The following is a 15127-nucleotide window of genomic DNA, read 5'->3' as shown; positions in this document are numbered from 1 at the left end:
AGGATAAAAATATGTGTAAGGCAGAGGCTCATGTAGAAAAAAGCAAAACAAAAACCCACAACCAGAACAAGCCACCAACCAAGATCTGTCGTGCTGATAAAATTCATCAGGCAGTTACTTTAAATTACTGGAGGGCCAATCTTACCATTCAAGCCATACACTCTTCTTAGCTTGGCCCATATAGGTAATCCTTGGGTTATGACCCTAATTGGATCAGAATTTTAAGCAAGCAGTTGTTAAACAAAACATTATGTGGTCATAACGCTTAACGATGGCAGTCCCAGCAATCCAGATTGCAGTTGTTAGGCCAGGACTACATGGTCATTAGGCTAGGGACCCATGTTTTTCCTGCCCTGCATGAACTGCCTCTGCTTCAACTCTCCCTACCTGCCTATCTCGCATTTCCACTACAGCCCCCAGCTGAAAGTCATCTTCTCCCTTCTTTTGCTTGCTCAGGATTCAGGCAACCATCAAGGGAGAAGTCCTGCAATATGTGTGGCAAGTACAACGGAGTCTCAACTGCTGAACAGGTGAAGGCTTTGTAGGAGAACAGCTGGGTCAAGCGAACAGATGGCCTCTGAATGGCCTCTATTGGTGCTTCGTCCTTTGCTGAAGGCCCAAAGCCAGTTCTCTTGGAGCACTTCCAAAATAAACTGCAGGAAACCCTTGACCCTCCACTTCATCCAATTCTGCCATCAGCCTGAACAGTGCCTCTTGGAGAACACCAGCCAGCATGATGAGCATGTTGCACCTCACCATCCTGTGCCATTGTGCTTTCCATAGCCTGTGGGCTATCACTTTTGACTAGGCCAGCAAACTGCTTTTAACAGACAAGGTTCCACCTCTCTATCATTTCACCAAGTTCACCAAGCACGTCCTTGAATTGCATCTTCAGCCGGTGCCCACAACACAGACCCACAGGAGGGGGAAGAAGATACCAAAGATTAGCTGGAGGCTGCCGTGGCAGAGGGAGGAAGTGGAGTGCAGAGTGCCAAAAAGGCAGAGGTGGAGGAAAGATAGGTAGGTAGGGGGAGTTTAAGTAGAGGCAGTTTGCACAGGGCAGGAGAACATGGCTGTGGCACACTGTGACTAGTCATGAATGAAGTCTGGTCAACAAGCAGCCAAATCACATGACTATGGGGATGCTGCAACGGCCAGAACATTAAAGACTGGTCATGATTACCATTCATTCAGCCCCATCATAGTTTCAAACAGTCACTGAACACATGATAGTAATCCGAGGGAGTCTATAAAATTAGAAGTACTGAAAATCTTCAAAGCTTGAAACCATCTACAAATTGCTCCAGCTTGAAGCCACATGATTACATTTGATATCTCAAATCAGTTTAAGTGATACTTTGATCCAATTATTCTTTTGAAGCTCCATGCAGCTCTTAAAGATAGTCACCATGAAAAATTACAGCAGGAATATCCATTTAAGGCCAGTAGCTCCTAAAAGATCACATAACCAGGGAAGGATGGTAGGAAAACAAAAAAGTCAGACCAATAATGTTCAGTCTCCAGTAAACATCCTGTCTTCTCAGGAAAAAGATGCCTCCCAAAAGGAATAATGTTACATTATATCTTTATAATTTCTGAAAAGTGTAAAATGCTTAATTTATTAAGAATGGGCCTTACATCTTTAATAAATATGAATAACTTTTATGCCCCTAAATTAACAAATTAATATACTCGGGACTGTTTGTTGTTATACTCACTTGCACAGAACCAAACCTACTAGCATTTCCTTTTCTGGTGGAAGATTCACTCTCAGATGATAAGTTCACTTCTCCGCTAAGTTTAGTGTTTACCTAGGCTTTTCTTTTTTTATATCTATGGAGATTCTCAATCATCCAGGTCACAATTGTCCCAAAGATGTTTTTCAAAAGGCAACTGGACTTTGGTTTTTATCTTGAAAAATCTTTCACTTCCCATCCAAGAAACTTCTTCAGTTCTTGTCTTTTTTTATATTTCTCAAAAGAATCAAGATAGGATGGTTTATGACACAATATTTAAAACTTTAACTATGTTAAACAGAAAACAATTCAATAAACTCACTGTCATATTTGGAAGGTGAAAATAATATATCAGTCGTATGTTTTATACTAGCACTAAAAAGTTCTGCATTTTATCTGAGCAAATACAACTTATTTCCAGAATTACTGGTGTCAAAAAAATGAAATTATTCCAGCCATTGGATCATACAGTATTTCTAGAGGTCACTTCACGACCACAACGACAATGCTATGATAAAGTGAAAACCATGTACTGCGACAGACTTATATCACTTCCTACTTGGTCAGTAAGCAACAAAACAACACATGACTGTGACTTGCAATTTTACTTTGGTCACAAAGCTGGGATATTTTACTCTTGTTACTTTGAATCAGACATGTCAAACACAAGGCCCGGGGCCTGGATGTGGCCCTGAAGTGGTTTCATGTGGCCCACAAAGCCATCCTGGAAACAGTGAGGGAATGGCCCCGTCTGCCTTGGCCCTGGCCCAGGCCAGCCGGGAGCCAATGTACAATTTTGTGGTGGCCATCTATGCTGAAACGCATTCAGTCTTAGCTCCACAAGGCTTTCTGGAAACAGCAAGGAACCAGGAGAACCGTGAGCAGCAGCCTTGAGGAAGTGAGGCTAGGCTTGGTGCCGTGGGTGCTCAAGGGTGAAGCTGGGCATTTGACCTCTGCTGCCCAGGGCTCCGGGCAGCCCACACCACCATCCAGCCCCCCCCGCATGGCCTGAGAGGAACAGTGAGGCTCCTCCAGTGGACCATGCCTTGGCACTTGCCCTGGTCCCACTTCCTTCTGCCAGAGACCCTCAGATCTGTCCCACTCCTGCCCAGGCCCCCACAAGCCCCCTTGATGTGAACAATGTAGACCTGGCCACGCCCACCCAGTAGGCCACATCCACTCCATCCATGCCTACCCAGTAGGCTGCACCCACCCTGGTCACACCCACCCAGCCCCCTAAGGGCAACCGCAATGCTGATGCGGCCCTCAATGAAATTGAGTTTGACACCCCTGCTTTGAATAGTCACTAAAGTAAGCTCTCGGTAAGCAGGAACTACTTGTATGCCCTATGAAGAGGCTTTACATCTGGTTGCTTACATATAAATCCCGCACATACAGTAATAAGATTTTTAAAATCAACAAACTTCAGAATGTTGCATATTTGCTTTGGAGATTATTATTCAGTGTGATGAGATAATTCTTGCCAGTAGAAAAAAAAGAAAAATATAGATTAAATCTATCTTTTACAACAAATAAATAATTTCCTTTGGAAAAGGGCTTCCTAATGCAGTACAGCACTGAAGTGAAACAACCACCAGCAAAAGTTGTTTAGGGCACAATAATAAAAGTTTCTTGAATTACAGTATCTCATAATACACTATGAGTCAGCCCATTCTAGTCCCACATGATGTCACTCCTGCATTTAAATAAAATGTAGAAAAAAAGCAACTTTACTTGTTAGATCTTGGCTCATATCAGGAGCTATTTCTAGTAGTTCTGACACTTCTGACATTAACAGTGCTCTAATTAAGGTGTTAATATGAAGCTTAATGCCCTGGATTTCTTCCAATTAATTTCAAGGGAGCTATTAACACAACTTTCAAAATTTCCTCTGCTTGACAGAAATATTTAAAATGTTATGTATTGCAGCCACAAACATTTGATGTCAATAACGAATAGAACACACCACACTACCCATCCCACCCATAAACCATAAACCTCAGCCAGTGTGAGCTTTATGGTAAGTCAGATCCAACTTATATAGGGACTACCAAAATACAGACTGTGCAGTATATAAGTAAGCATTATATGGAAAAACAGTAAATAAGTACCTTCAATTTTGCTATCACCTTCCCAACTAACCTCATTTGCAATCTTAATTACACAGAGTTTCTTTTTTTAGAATGTAAATTTTTAACTGAGTGCATTCTAATTTATGCCACCTCTTTAATGTATTCTTCTGATGTGTACATCTTTTAATTACACATAAAAAACTGTAAATCTTCAAACAGTGGCAACCAATTAAAATAAGACAAGGTACAATGGAGAATAAGGTCCTCAGCAATAAAAGGGAAATCATCCACCAGTTCACAATGCACAGCATCCTTCACTCTAATTGTACATTTTACTTCCACTTTAAAAGCAAATAATGGTTCACCAGGGTGCATTCAAATAGAGTTTACTCTTTCATATCAGGAAAACTGATTTTTCATTATATATGGTCCAAACTTTAATTTAAACAAATTCTGGGCAGCTTTTAAACCCAGTTTCAAGTCACAGTTTGCCTCAAACTATGATCATGCATGTCATGGAAAAACAAAGTTAAATAATGATTTAGCATACACTTGAATCAATCTACAGTTTGTGAAGTATGTCCTCTGTGAGATGTTCAACCAATAACTAAATTATTCAAAACAATGTACAAAAACTACTCCCTTTACAGAAATTGCTTCAATGTCTTATGAGTAATATAAAGTTATTATATTTATATTAGGAGAGGGTTTTATTCAATAGAAAATTCTGCAATAAATAAAATAATGGGAACCTCTCCGATATCACAAATGTTGCGCACAATTGTTTCTTTTAAGCATAATATGAATTTAAAATTTGTCAAACTGATTTATGGGCAATGTATTTATATTCATAGACATTTTTATATTGCTCGACTCTTTTTAATATAAGCTTTTTTCAATAGAAATTTGGTACAGATAGTTATTGCTGAAAATGATACTCACTTGCTATAACTCTGCCCAAACTCTTCTGTGCTCAGAAGAAACTATCTATATCTCTGATTATTTAATGTGTTGCATAAATTTCAATCATAATTACCTTATGTGGTGACAAAATTCTTTGTCTAAACTTTTCCACTATTTCTGGACCTGCAACTGTCCATACAGTAACAAATACTTCTATTTTATCATGATTCAAGTTGGAATGCTGCAGCTGCTGTTGAAAAATAGTATGTTTCAAGTTGTGATATATGGCCTGTAAAAAAAAGATATTCAATGTACTGCACATACTTTCATAAATGTTGTTTTAAATGACAATTATGAAGAACCCAGAGAACACTGAACAACTGTGCAAATGCGATCTAGGATTTTCAGTAAGAACAGGAGCATAGGATTGAAAAATGGAAATTGTTCATTAATAAAATGGCCATAAAATAATATCCCCGAAACAGGAAGGCTAGTTCTAAAAAGAAAGAAAGTTGATTCTGTGAGGACAAATTGATTTGTATAGCAAATATAGCAGTCTGTAAATTATTTCTCTACTGTACTAAAATATGACATTAATTATAAATTATGTGACTTGTATAATATCTCTTCAAGTAATTCAAAGGAAGAGATTCCAATGCTATTATTTTTCTTTGTGATTTCTATTTGCTTGAATCTCAAGTGCTACACTATGGCTATGATCCATGCTAAGCTATGGTTTAAGACACAGCAGTTATAGATTTGCTTTACATCTTAAGCCTTTAAAAATAGTTGAAACAACAGTGGATGGATTCACACATCTAATGACCTTTGTCTGCTTCTGGCTTATCATGTTGTGTGAATTCAGCTAATCATGAAAATCCTGACACATACAGAATTATACCAGCAATCTAAGAAACAAGAAGCTTGCATTCTTGCATAGCTATGTATTTCAACCATATATCATCTTAATATACAGTTCAATCCAAATCATATTTTCTTAGAAGTTCAATTGTAAGCAATATACTTCTTTATATACTAAAGGTTAAGACTGTAGCAATAATTATTTAATGCATAGTGACAATCTCTACTTTTTCCAATATATCAACACATCCATGTAAAAAAAACAAAACAAAAACATTTGGAGCATTATCTTTTAATGTCAAACTTTCAAAAATCTTTTTCTCTATATCAAGTTAAATATTTACAAACATATCAAAATTATAACGTTAAAAAGTGGATACCTGTTCCAAAATGAATGTTATGGTTTCAAGTATAAGATGAAGGTCTTGTTTTTCTATTGAGAACGCAGCTTGAAGTTTTTCTTCCTCTTCTTCTGTGAAAGTACTCTCTGTCTGAAATTTATAAAAACTAAGGTGACCAACCGTCCTCCTTTTGGGAGGACAGTCCTCCTTTTTTGAGTTCTGTCCTCCCTCAAAAAGTGTCCTCCTAAATGTCCTCCTTTTCCATATACCGTCCTCCTTTTGGGAGGACAGTCCTCCTTTTGGGAGTTCTGTCCTCCCTCGAAAATGTCCTCCTAAATGTCCTCTTTTTTCTATATTTGAAGACTTATCTGCAGGGCTTTTTTTTCCTCATAGAATGCTCAGAAGGCGTTCTGGGACCTTTTTTTGATGTTTTTTTTCAACTTTTGCCTGAGCTGTGCTACTCCCCCATTGGCTTTCGAAAATCAATAGGAATTGCTGCTGAGTGCACCAAAACACCCGGGTGGCAAACTTTGCATGTGCAAGTTGCAGGAACTTTGCACCCCTCACTGCTACCCAACTACACCATCTCCTACTTAGTTCTGCAGATAGCTGGAGGAGACTGGAGTGGTAAGTTTCTCTTGATCTTCCCTGTTCAGTTCTACACAGGGATGCACAGGGTAGGCGGTGGTGCTGGGGGGCAGCTGGGGGGGGTGGCTGCAGGGCCGGAGCCGGCGCGGCTGGTGCTTTGCCTTTGCAAGCCGTGGGGCCGGCTCTACGGGGATGCGCAGGGTGGGCGGTGGTGCTGGGGCGAGGCTGCAGGGCCAGAGCTGGCTCAGCTGGTGCTTTGCGAGCCACGGAGCCGGCTCTCCATGGCAGGGCAGCAGTGCTGGCGGGACGGCTATGGGCGCAGGCGTGGTGGGCAGTTGACCTTCCATGGGCTGCGCCAGCTGGTGGTCTACACAGTGCTGACCTGCGCTGCCACCACCTCACCCTGTGCACCTACATGGCCATCCTGGAGCACCTGGCTCACAACACCTGTCTCCACCGCCCACCCCCACGCAATCCAGCCGTGTGGATTTTTGGACAAGTGAGAAATCGAGAATGTTGATACTCTAGCTGCAGCACTTGCTATAAAATTCAATATGAAGGATATTTCTTGTTCAGATATTTCCAATATATTGTTAAAAAATGATACATTGACAAAAAATATTCATTCAATGGAAAAGTACTCATTTAAATAATTAATAGGCATGTAAGCATAATTACAATATAAAATGTTATTGTTACAAATGGTTTTTATTATGCATTTATCATATTATAGTGTATTCTGTATTATTGTTGCAATAAATACAATGTTTCTTTTATTTACGATATTTTTTTCTTCAATTTATTCGTGTCCTCCTTTTTGTTGTAAAAAAGTTGGTCACCTTATAAAAACTCTCCAGTTTAATTTTTTTAAATAAGGAAATTATTTAAATGATTGCTCCATGCCCTATTGCCTAACTGCTGCCCGAGGTAAATATGAAAAGAATAAAAAACAAACAAATGCAAACTTAAATACAAAGGCAAAGGCAAACAGTTTACCTGTAAATATAAATAAGTTTCCTTTGCTAGCAATTTTCCTTTCAAAGTCACTAGGGGAGAAAGGTCTGTTCTCTAATGTTCATAAAATAAAAAGTAAGATCCAAGAGAACAGAATGCTTTACAAGAATTTCCTTTGTGCTGATTTGATTCTTTATAGATGAAGAAGCCTCCTTATTTACTTTATATAATGTCTAATATCCTTGACTAAAATATTGTTATCTGTATTCTTTGTTTATATAAATCTGTTTTCTGCAGCTCTCTGAGGTACTTATGATCATGATAGCGAAACACTGCTAAAATTGCCATTTGGATGTGAAAAACCAAACACTGCTATAAAATAAACAAACAAAACTTACTGCTGCCACTAAAAAAAACCTGCCCTTTCATTTTTTTTCAAATAATTGTTTTATTACATTATTAGGACATACAAATAATATATCGGGAATACAAATATTAGCTGAATACAATAGGGATTTTTTGCAATGTAAATTAGAAATGGTTAATATTATGATGACTTAGACAATGCAACTCTTGGGCACCCCAAAAGGAGGACCTCCTTCAGTTTAGTTGTCTCCAGAGAGCTATCATTTTTAATTTTAGAATTACTGTATCATATTATAAACTTGGAATGGCGTGGTTGAGGAAATACCTATCTCCTATCTCCCATTGTACATGCCCAGCCAATTCAATCTGGCAAGATTAGTATGGGAACCATCATTTAAACAATGCATTCTACCAAGACCCTGGAGATATACAGTATCTTTTCTGTAGTAGCACCTGCCTTCTAGAATGAGGTTCCCCCAAGATCCCAACACCCTTCACCCTGCTGAGGTTTTGAATGACCTGGAAGACCTGACTCTTCACCCAGGCATTAGACAAGGATGCCCAAAGCCTCCGTTTAATTAGGTTGTTTTCCTTTGTTCCCATCTGGTCTTGTCATTCTGCCATCTTTACCCTCCTTTTTGTTTTTCTTGCTTTTAATATGTTAAACAGTTTATAAACTGTCCAGAGTCACTGAACGCCACTGACTAATTATTATTAGTCTCCCTAATGACTCATAATTACCATTTAACATGAGACAGAAGTTGATCTGATGTTTGAACAAATTTTATTCTGTTTTAATCAAAAATAGATCAAAAGAATGTTAAACTACTCTGAAACAGAGTTAATGATTATAATCATTTTACCTCGTTCCCTTAACAGGTAATCCTCCAGAGATGTAAACTATGCCCAGAATTTATTGGCCTGCATGGCTACTTCTAGAATTCTGACAATTGAAGCTCATATATTTGGAAGCTGCCCAGATAATATTCAATGATTTAGAGTCGTTTTCACTTTCTACACCAACCTTTATGTGAAGCTTCTGAAGAATGCGGGAGAGAAGGCGAGAGAATCTGCCTGTATCCAGAGCATTGATCAAGATCACAGCTTTTTGAACTCTTAAAAAAGGAATGAAAATTTTAAAAGCGAGTCATTTACAGATAGATAACAGCAGATATATGAATTTATCTCCTCAGCTTTTACCAAGTTGTCAAACAGCAATTTAATATTAAATGAAGTAGTTGACTGCTTTTTCAGGCAATCTGAAAACCTTGAGGGCCAGAGGATGGACTTTGTAACACTTGAAACATGGTTTTTGTAATACTGTTGCACTGGCTAGTTAACATGGGTTTTCTTGTATTTTAAATTTGCTCTTTAATTGTATCATTAATAATTTCCCATAAACCTTAACCGTCAAGGAAAAGCCTCTCTTTCAGAAACCAGGATTGGCAGGAGAGCATTCAATAGGTTGTAGATAACAGTTTCATTTTTAGCTGTTCTCAAGCCTCCATGAGCAAAGAAAATAGTCAAGCCAACCTTGAGAAGCACTGAGAATGTATCTTACCCAAACCGATTTTGATGTTTTAGTTTACAAATGTTTCTTTTACTTTTATTCAGAATACAGTGCTCTTTTCTATGGCTATGCTGTAATTGTTGTGATGTAACAGGTGACTATTTCTAAACCAATCAACTTTTGCTTTGAAGTTCTTTGTTGTGTTAACTATAAAAGTAAATGTAATCCATTTCTTGGGGTTAGTGAAAGTAGGGAAGTCAAGGCAAGATCTAGGGAAAATCCCGCTTAAACGGTATAAACCAGCAATATTCCTCCTCCCACCAGAGTCATAATGTCCATTTGAAATCCAGTCAATCCACAGTGGCACAATGTGCGGGCAACTGGCACAGTTGGCACGCATCTCCAGGTCTTCTCCAGTTTCATCACCCTGATAAGGGAGATACATTCCTTTTTCAAGCGGATAGAGACGGGAGAAAGTGAAAATTATCCCAGGCAAAAGCAATTATTCCCCCTCCCCCCCCCAGAATTGCAGGCCCCAAAACAAGAGAACAAGAAAGACAATAAGAATTTGGAGACCTGACAGTATGTGTCTGTATATGTTTCTGTGTATAGTTATTTCCAAGATCTGGAGGAAGAATGAGACTCTCTAGTACAGTGGTTCTCAACCTTCCTAATGCCGCGACCCTTTAATACAGTTCCTCATGTTGTGGTGACCCCCCAACCATAAAATTATTTTCATTGCTACTTCATAACTGTAATTTTGCTACTGTTATAAATTGTAATGTAAATATCTGATATGCAGGGTGTATTTTCATTGTTACTAATTGAACATAATTAAAGCATAGTGATTAATCACAAAAACAATATAGCAATGCTCGCTGGAGAAGCTTACTCTTCCTTGCTCAAAAATGTTGGGAGGGAGGGAAGGGGAAGGAAGGAAGGAAGGAAGATTGAAGGGGAAAGGAAGAAGATGGAGAAGGAAGGAGATTGAAGGGGGAAGGAAGGAAGAAGAAAGTGATTGAAGTGGAAGGGATGGAGATGGATGGATGGATGGAAGGAAGGAAGGAAGGAAGGAAGGAAGGAAGGAAGGAAGGAAGGAAGGAAGGAAGGAAGATTGAAGGGGAAGGGAAAGAGATGGAGAAGGAAGGAAGATTGAAGGGGAAAGGAAGGAAATGGAGAAGGAAGGAGATTGAAGGGGAAGGAAGGAAGGAAGGAAAGAAGGAAGGAAGGAAGGAAGGAAGGAAGGAAGGAAGGAGAGAGAGATTGAAGGGGAAGGGATGGAGATGGAGATGGAAGGAAGGATGGAAGGAAGGAAGATTGAAGGGGAAAGGAAGGAGATGGAGAAGGAAGATTGAAGGGGGAAGGAAGGAAGGAAGGAAGGAAGGAAGGAAGGAAGGAAGGAAGGAAGGAAGGAAGGAAGGAAGGAAGGAAGGAAGGAAGGAAGGAGAGAGAGAGATTGAAGGGGAAGGGATGGAGATGGAGCTGGAAGGAAGGAAGGAAGATTGAAGGGAAAAGGAAGGAGATGGAGAAGGAAGGAGATTGAGGGGGAAAGGAAGGAAGAAAGGAAGCAAGCAAGGAGAGCTTGAAAGGGAAGGGAAGGAGATGGATGGATGGAAGGAAGGAAGGAAGATTGAAGGGGAAAGGAAGGAGATGGAGAAGGAAGGAGATTGAAGGAGAAAGGAAGGAAAGAAGATTGAAAGGGAAAGGAAGGAAATGGAGAAGGAAGGAGATTGAAGGGGAAGGAAGAAAGGAAGGAAGGAAGGAAGGAAGAAAGGAAGAAAGGAAGAAAGGAGAGAGAGAGAGATTGAAGGGGAAGGGATGGAGACGGAAGGATGGATGGAACGAAGGAAGCTTGCAGGGGAAAGGAAGGAGATGGAGAAGGAAGGAGATTGAGGGGGAAAGGAAGGAAGAAAGGAAGCAAGCAAGGAGAGATGGAAGGAAGGAAGGAAGGAAGGAAGGAAGGAAGGAAGGAAGGAAGGAAGGAAGGAAGGAAGGAAGGAAGGAAGGAAGGAAGGAAGGATTGATCTTTGGAGAGTCATGTTTTTCCAGATGGTGATGAACTGCAACTCCCAGCATTCCCCATTCTTCCACAGTGCTTTTTAGGGCTGCTGGGGATGGTAGTCCAGTAAGGTCTGGAGACACACACAGATGCCCTCCGACGGCGAGGGAGGCGGGCCGGGCGGTGCGGGGAAGGCTCCAGCGCAACGTGGAGGGCGGCCGGGGGCGGAGTGCGGCCGGGTAACCAGGAGGCGTGGGGACCGGCTCGGCACCACAGCTCAGCTCAGCCAGCAGCAGCAGCGCGTTGCTAGAGCAGGGCGGAAAGAGAGGGGGCGGTGGTGGCAAGTCATGAAAGCAGCGTCCACACGTTCAGGATGCAAACGTCTTGGATGGTTTGGCTCCCCCATCCCTTTATTTACTGATCTGCCACAAGCTCATGCAAACTGGCCCTGAGGAGTTCTGAACAAGCAGTCGTTTTTTAAAAAAAAAGCTTTAAGCAACGAGGCAGAAAGGGGAACTCGCTCATGGCTCTTTTTTTTTTTTTTTTTTTTTTTTTGCCTTTCTTGGCGACTGGGAAGGCAGCAGCCAGAGATGCCGCTGCACAAAAGGAGGCGGAGAGAGTGGCGAGGGAGAAAACCTCACTCAACCTTCGCCCTTATCAGACCCTGTTCCCTTTTGGTCAACTCCCACCCACCCATCCACCCCTTCACCTCCTGCTACAGATCAACGCTACCCCTCGGGAGTATTTCGCCAGGCTTTTGTTTTTTACCTTGGCCCTGCACTTCTCCCAGACAGAAGCCAGGCAAGAGGACCTGAAAGACACCAAGCATGAGGTTCATAGCCGTGGCAACACGGCAGTAGCTGCTCTGCGATGGATAGCGCAGCCCCGCCATGCTGCTGAGGCAGCTGCTTTCCTGTCTGCCCGAGCTGGCTGGCAGAGCTAGCCTTGAGCAGAAATTCTCACTAGTGTCTCAGTTCCTAAGACCATCGGAAATATGTGTTTTCCGATGGTCTTATGCAACCCCTGTGAAAGCGTCGTTTGACCCCCAAAAGGGTCGCGACCCATAGGTTGAGAACCACTGCTCTAGTAACAATACAAAAAAATGTATTCAAAAAAAGATTTGGAAAATGGAGCTCATTGGCTTGTGAAAAGCTCCCTGAAACAATTATGATTGGTTTGCCTGGAGAAAACATGAAATGAAAATTTTGTATGTGAAATTGTTCATACAAGCAGTCTGATTGGAGGACAAATGTGTACGTTGATGGTAAAAAGTCTGCATGCCTGTGTGTTGACCTCCACCCCCAGACTGAAAGGGACTAGGCCCCTTTGATAAGAAGCCCAAATCTGGCCCTAACTTCTGCCTCGTTTTACTTTTTCCAATAAGGAAGCAAGTCAGAAAATCATTTAAAAGCAATTTATTAGAGTACTCTGATAAAGTGTTGTCTCCCTATGAAAAGGGGGAACCTCAAGAAATGGATTACATTCTCAGTGCTTCTCAAGATTGCCTTGACTATTTGTTCATGGAGGCTTGAGAACAGCTAAAAACGAAACTATTATTTACAATGTATTGAATGTTCTCTTGCCAGTCCTCGTTTCTAAAAGAGGGGCTTTTTCTTGAACGTTAAGGTTTATGGGAAATTAAAGAGGAAAATTAAAATACAAGAAAACCCATGTTAATTAGCCAGTGCAACAGTAATATAAAAACCATGTTTCAAGTATTACAAAGTCCATCCTCTGTAGCCCTCAACCTCCAGCTAAACAGAAATCAAGTGATTTTTACTTCCCTTACTAGTCTTGCAAAGGAAAACAAGCCTCCTCAGAAGTAACTCTGATGATGCTCTGCAGAGCCAACTGCTAAGCCAGTGTTTCTCAACCTTAGCAACTGTGAAATTCTGCAGACTTCGAGTCCCGCAATTCTGGGACTTGAAGTCCGCACATTTCAAAGTTGCTAAAGCTGGAAAATACTGTGCTCATCAAATATGATGACACAAGGCAAGGAAACCCCTTCTTAGAAAGTCAGGAATGATTTTGCGTTGGCTCCTTATTCTCTTTGCTCCTTGTTCAAACGTTAACATTGAAAGAGAAGCTCGCCTCTCCTCCTCCGTTTACATTTTATCCTGCATCACTTATATATTTTTAAAGGGCGTCCTCTATCCAAACGCAGCCAAGATGGTATTAACCCGAAGCGTCTTTTATGCAAGAGGGGAAACACCAGAACAGTCTCGTCCTTACCTCTCGGTATCCGGAATAACCATGGGCGCCGCCATTTTGAGCCCCGTCAATCATACCATCCCCTTTCCTGGAGAGCCAATCAGCGGGCTCAAAAAGCTTTGTCCCGGAAAAGCTAATCCTAGCGGCGCGAGGCAGGCAAGCTACGCCTTTCGCCTTCTAAACCTTCTCCGGGTGTTTATCGCCGGAGAGGGGCAGGAAGGAGCGTATAGTGCAGGGGTAAGCAACTTTGGCTCTTTTATGACTCGTGGACTTCAACTCCCAGAATTCTTGAGCCAGCATGGCTGGCTCAGGAATTCTGGGAGTTGAAGTCCACGAGTCATAAAAGAGCCTAGGTTGCCTACCCCGGATAGTGGATGTGCTGCTGCTGCTGCTGCTGCTGCCGCCGTCACAGCCGGCGAATAGTACGCAACGGAGCACGAGCGTGCGCGTGGATAGCTGCCGCTTGCAAAGTGTTGGCTGTCTTCCGTTGGCTAAGTGTCATAATCATTTAGGTCATTGCATAAGAGATTAGTGTTTATTCATTTCCGAGGTACGTGGCTGCTCATCCATCCTTTAGTTCACAGAAAATGACACTTTTTGGCGAGGCTATTCACAGCAAAGCAGGACAAATTTGGACATGCCCTGCAGCGACGCTACTGTGTAGATCCTTTTTTAGGTGCCTATCTTCAGATGTTGGAGCAAATCAGAAACTGCAAAAGATAATTTGATTCTTGCTTCTTGCAAAAAAATTAAAGGGACAGCTTTTTTTGGTAATTACTAATTCCTAACGAGCAGATTGGTTGTATCTTGTCGTTGGTCTTTTTCTTTGCCAAAAAAGGAATGATTAAAATGCATTTTATCTTGTATACGTGTATGCTGTGTAGGTTTCTTAAGGTTAGGCTAAGGCACAGTAGGTACTGTCCTAATTGTTTATGGCTCCCTCCTTCCAAAAACATAGTATTCTAAAAATGAAATGTTCACATTGGCAAGAAGTGATGCCATCAGACACTGTGGCCTAGAGGCACTATAAGCCTTTGAATCAGCACTGGTTGTGAATCAAGTTATATTCACTGACTTAATAATGGACTGTAGTCCAATAACCCTGCCCATTGACATAAAATGTGTCATCTCCATTTTTGCCCCCATCCTGCCTCTATTGCTTTTTTCCAGACTACCAAGCACTGGCTTTTTCTCAAAAAACAAAAGTCTCCTTGACTGAACTAAAGTGCTGTGCCATGTCTTTGAGCCTATACAAAACTATGCCAGCATAACATTTTTTTTGTTCCCATAGGTTTCTATGGGATTTCCAAACAGATACGAAGTTGTAAATGATGCCCTAATATAAGTTTGCAGAGCACTTAAAGAAAGGAATTCTCAATCCTCCAGCATTCTTTTTCTCTCCCCATTCCAAGCGTCATTAGCTGGCAGGAAACATTGGAGCTCTTTGCACAAAGAAGAGAAGCAGATTTAGCTGCCTATCAAACTCATTATGAGTTTGCAAGTGTTGGTAAGGATGTATTTAAAAGGTGTATTTGATCACAGGCTACAGCTGTTCCAGAATATGGCTGAACCCATATACATAAGCC

The 15127-nt window shown here is 41.1% G+C and overlaps 1 protein-coding gene across 1 annotated transcript in view; it reads right to left on the bottom strand.

The window, feature by feature from the left end:
• COMMD10 (COMM domain containing 10) overlaps positions 1–13758 on the bottom strand; it is a 62754-nt gene extending 48996 nt beyond the window's left edge. The window contains exons 1-4 of the mRNA XM_039366934.1: positions 13563–13758; positions 8846–8936; positions 5953–6063; positions 4845–5000 (exon numbers count right to left, since the gene is read on the bottom strand). Coding sequence (XP_039222868.1) covers positions 4845–5000; positions 5953–6063; positions 8846–8936; positions 13563–13597 — 393 coding nt within the window. The 5' untranslated portion in view covers positions 13598–13758. The remainder of the gene's footprint in view (positions 1–4844; positions 5001–5952; positions 6064–8845; positions 8937–13562) is intronic.
• Between the last annotated feature and the right edge of the window lie 1369 nt (positions 13759–15127).

Source organism: Crotalus tigris, unplaced genomic scaffold, assembly GCF_016545835.1.
Source record: "Crotalus tigris isolate CLP2741 ecotype Arizona unplaced genomic scaffold, ASM1654583v1 scf7180000020484.104847, whole genome shotgun sequence".
NCBI lineage: Eukaryota > Metazoa > Chordata > Lepidosauria > Squamata > Viperidae > Crotalus > Crotalus tigris.
This window is presented reverse-complemented; position numbering and strand designations above follow the sequence as displayed.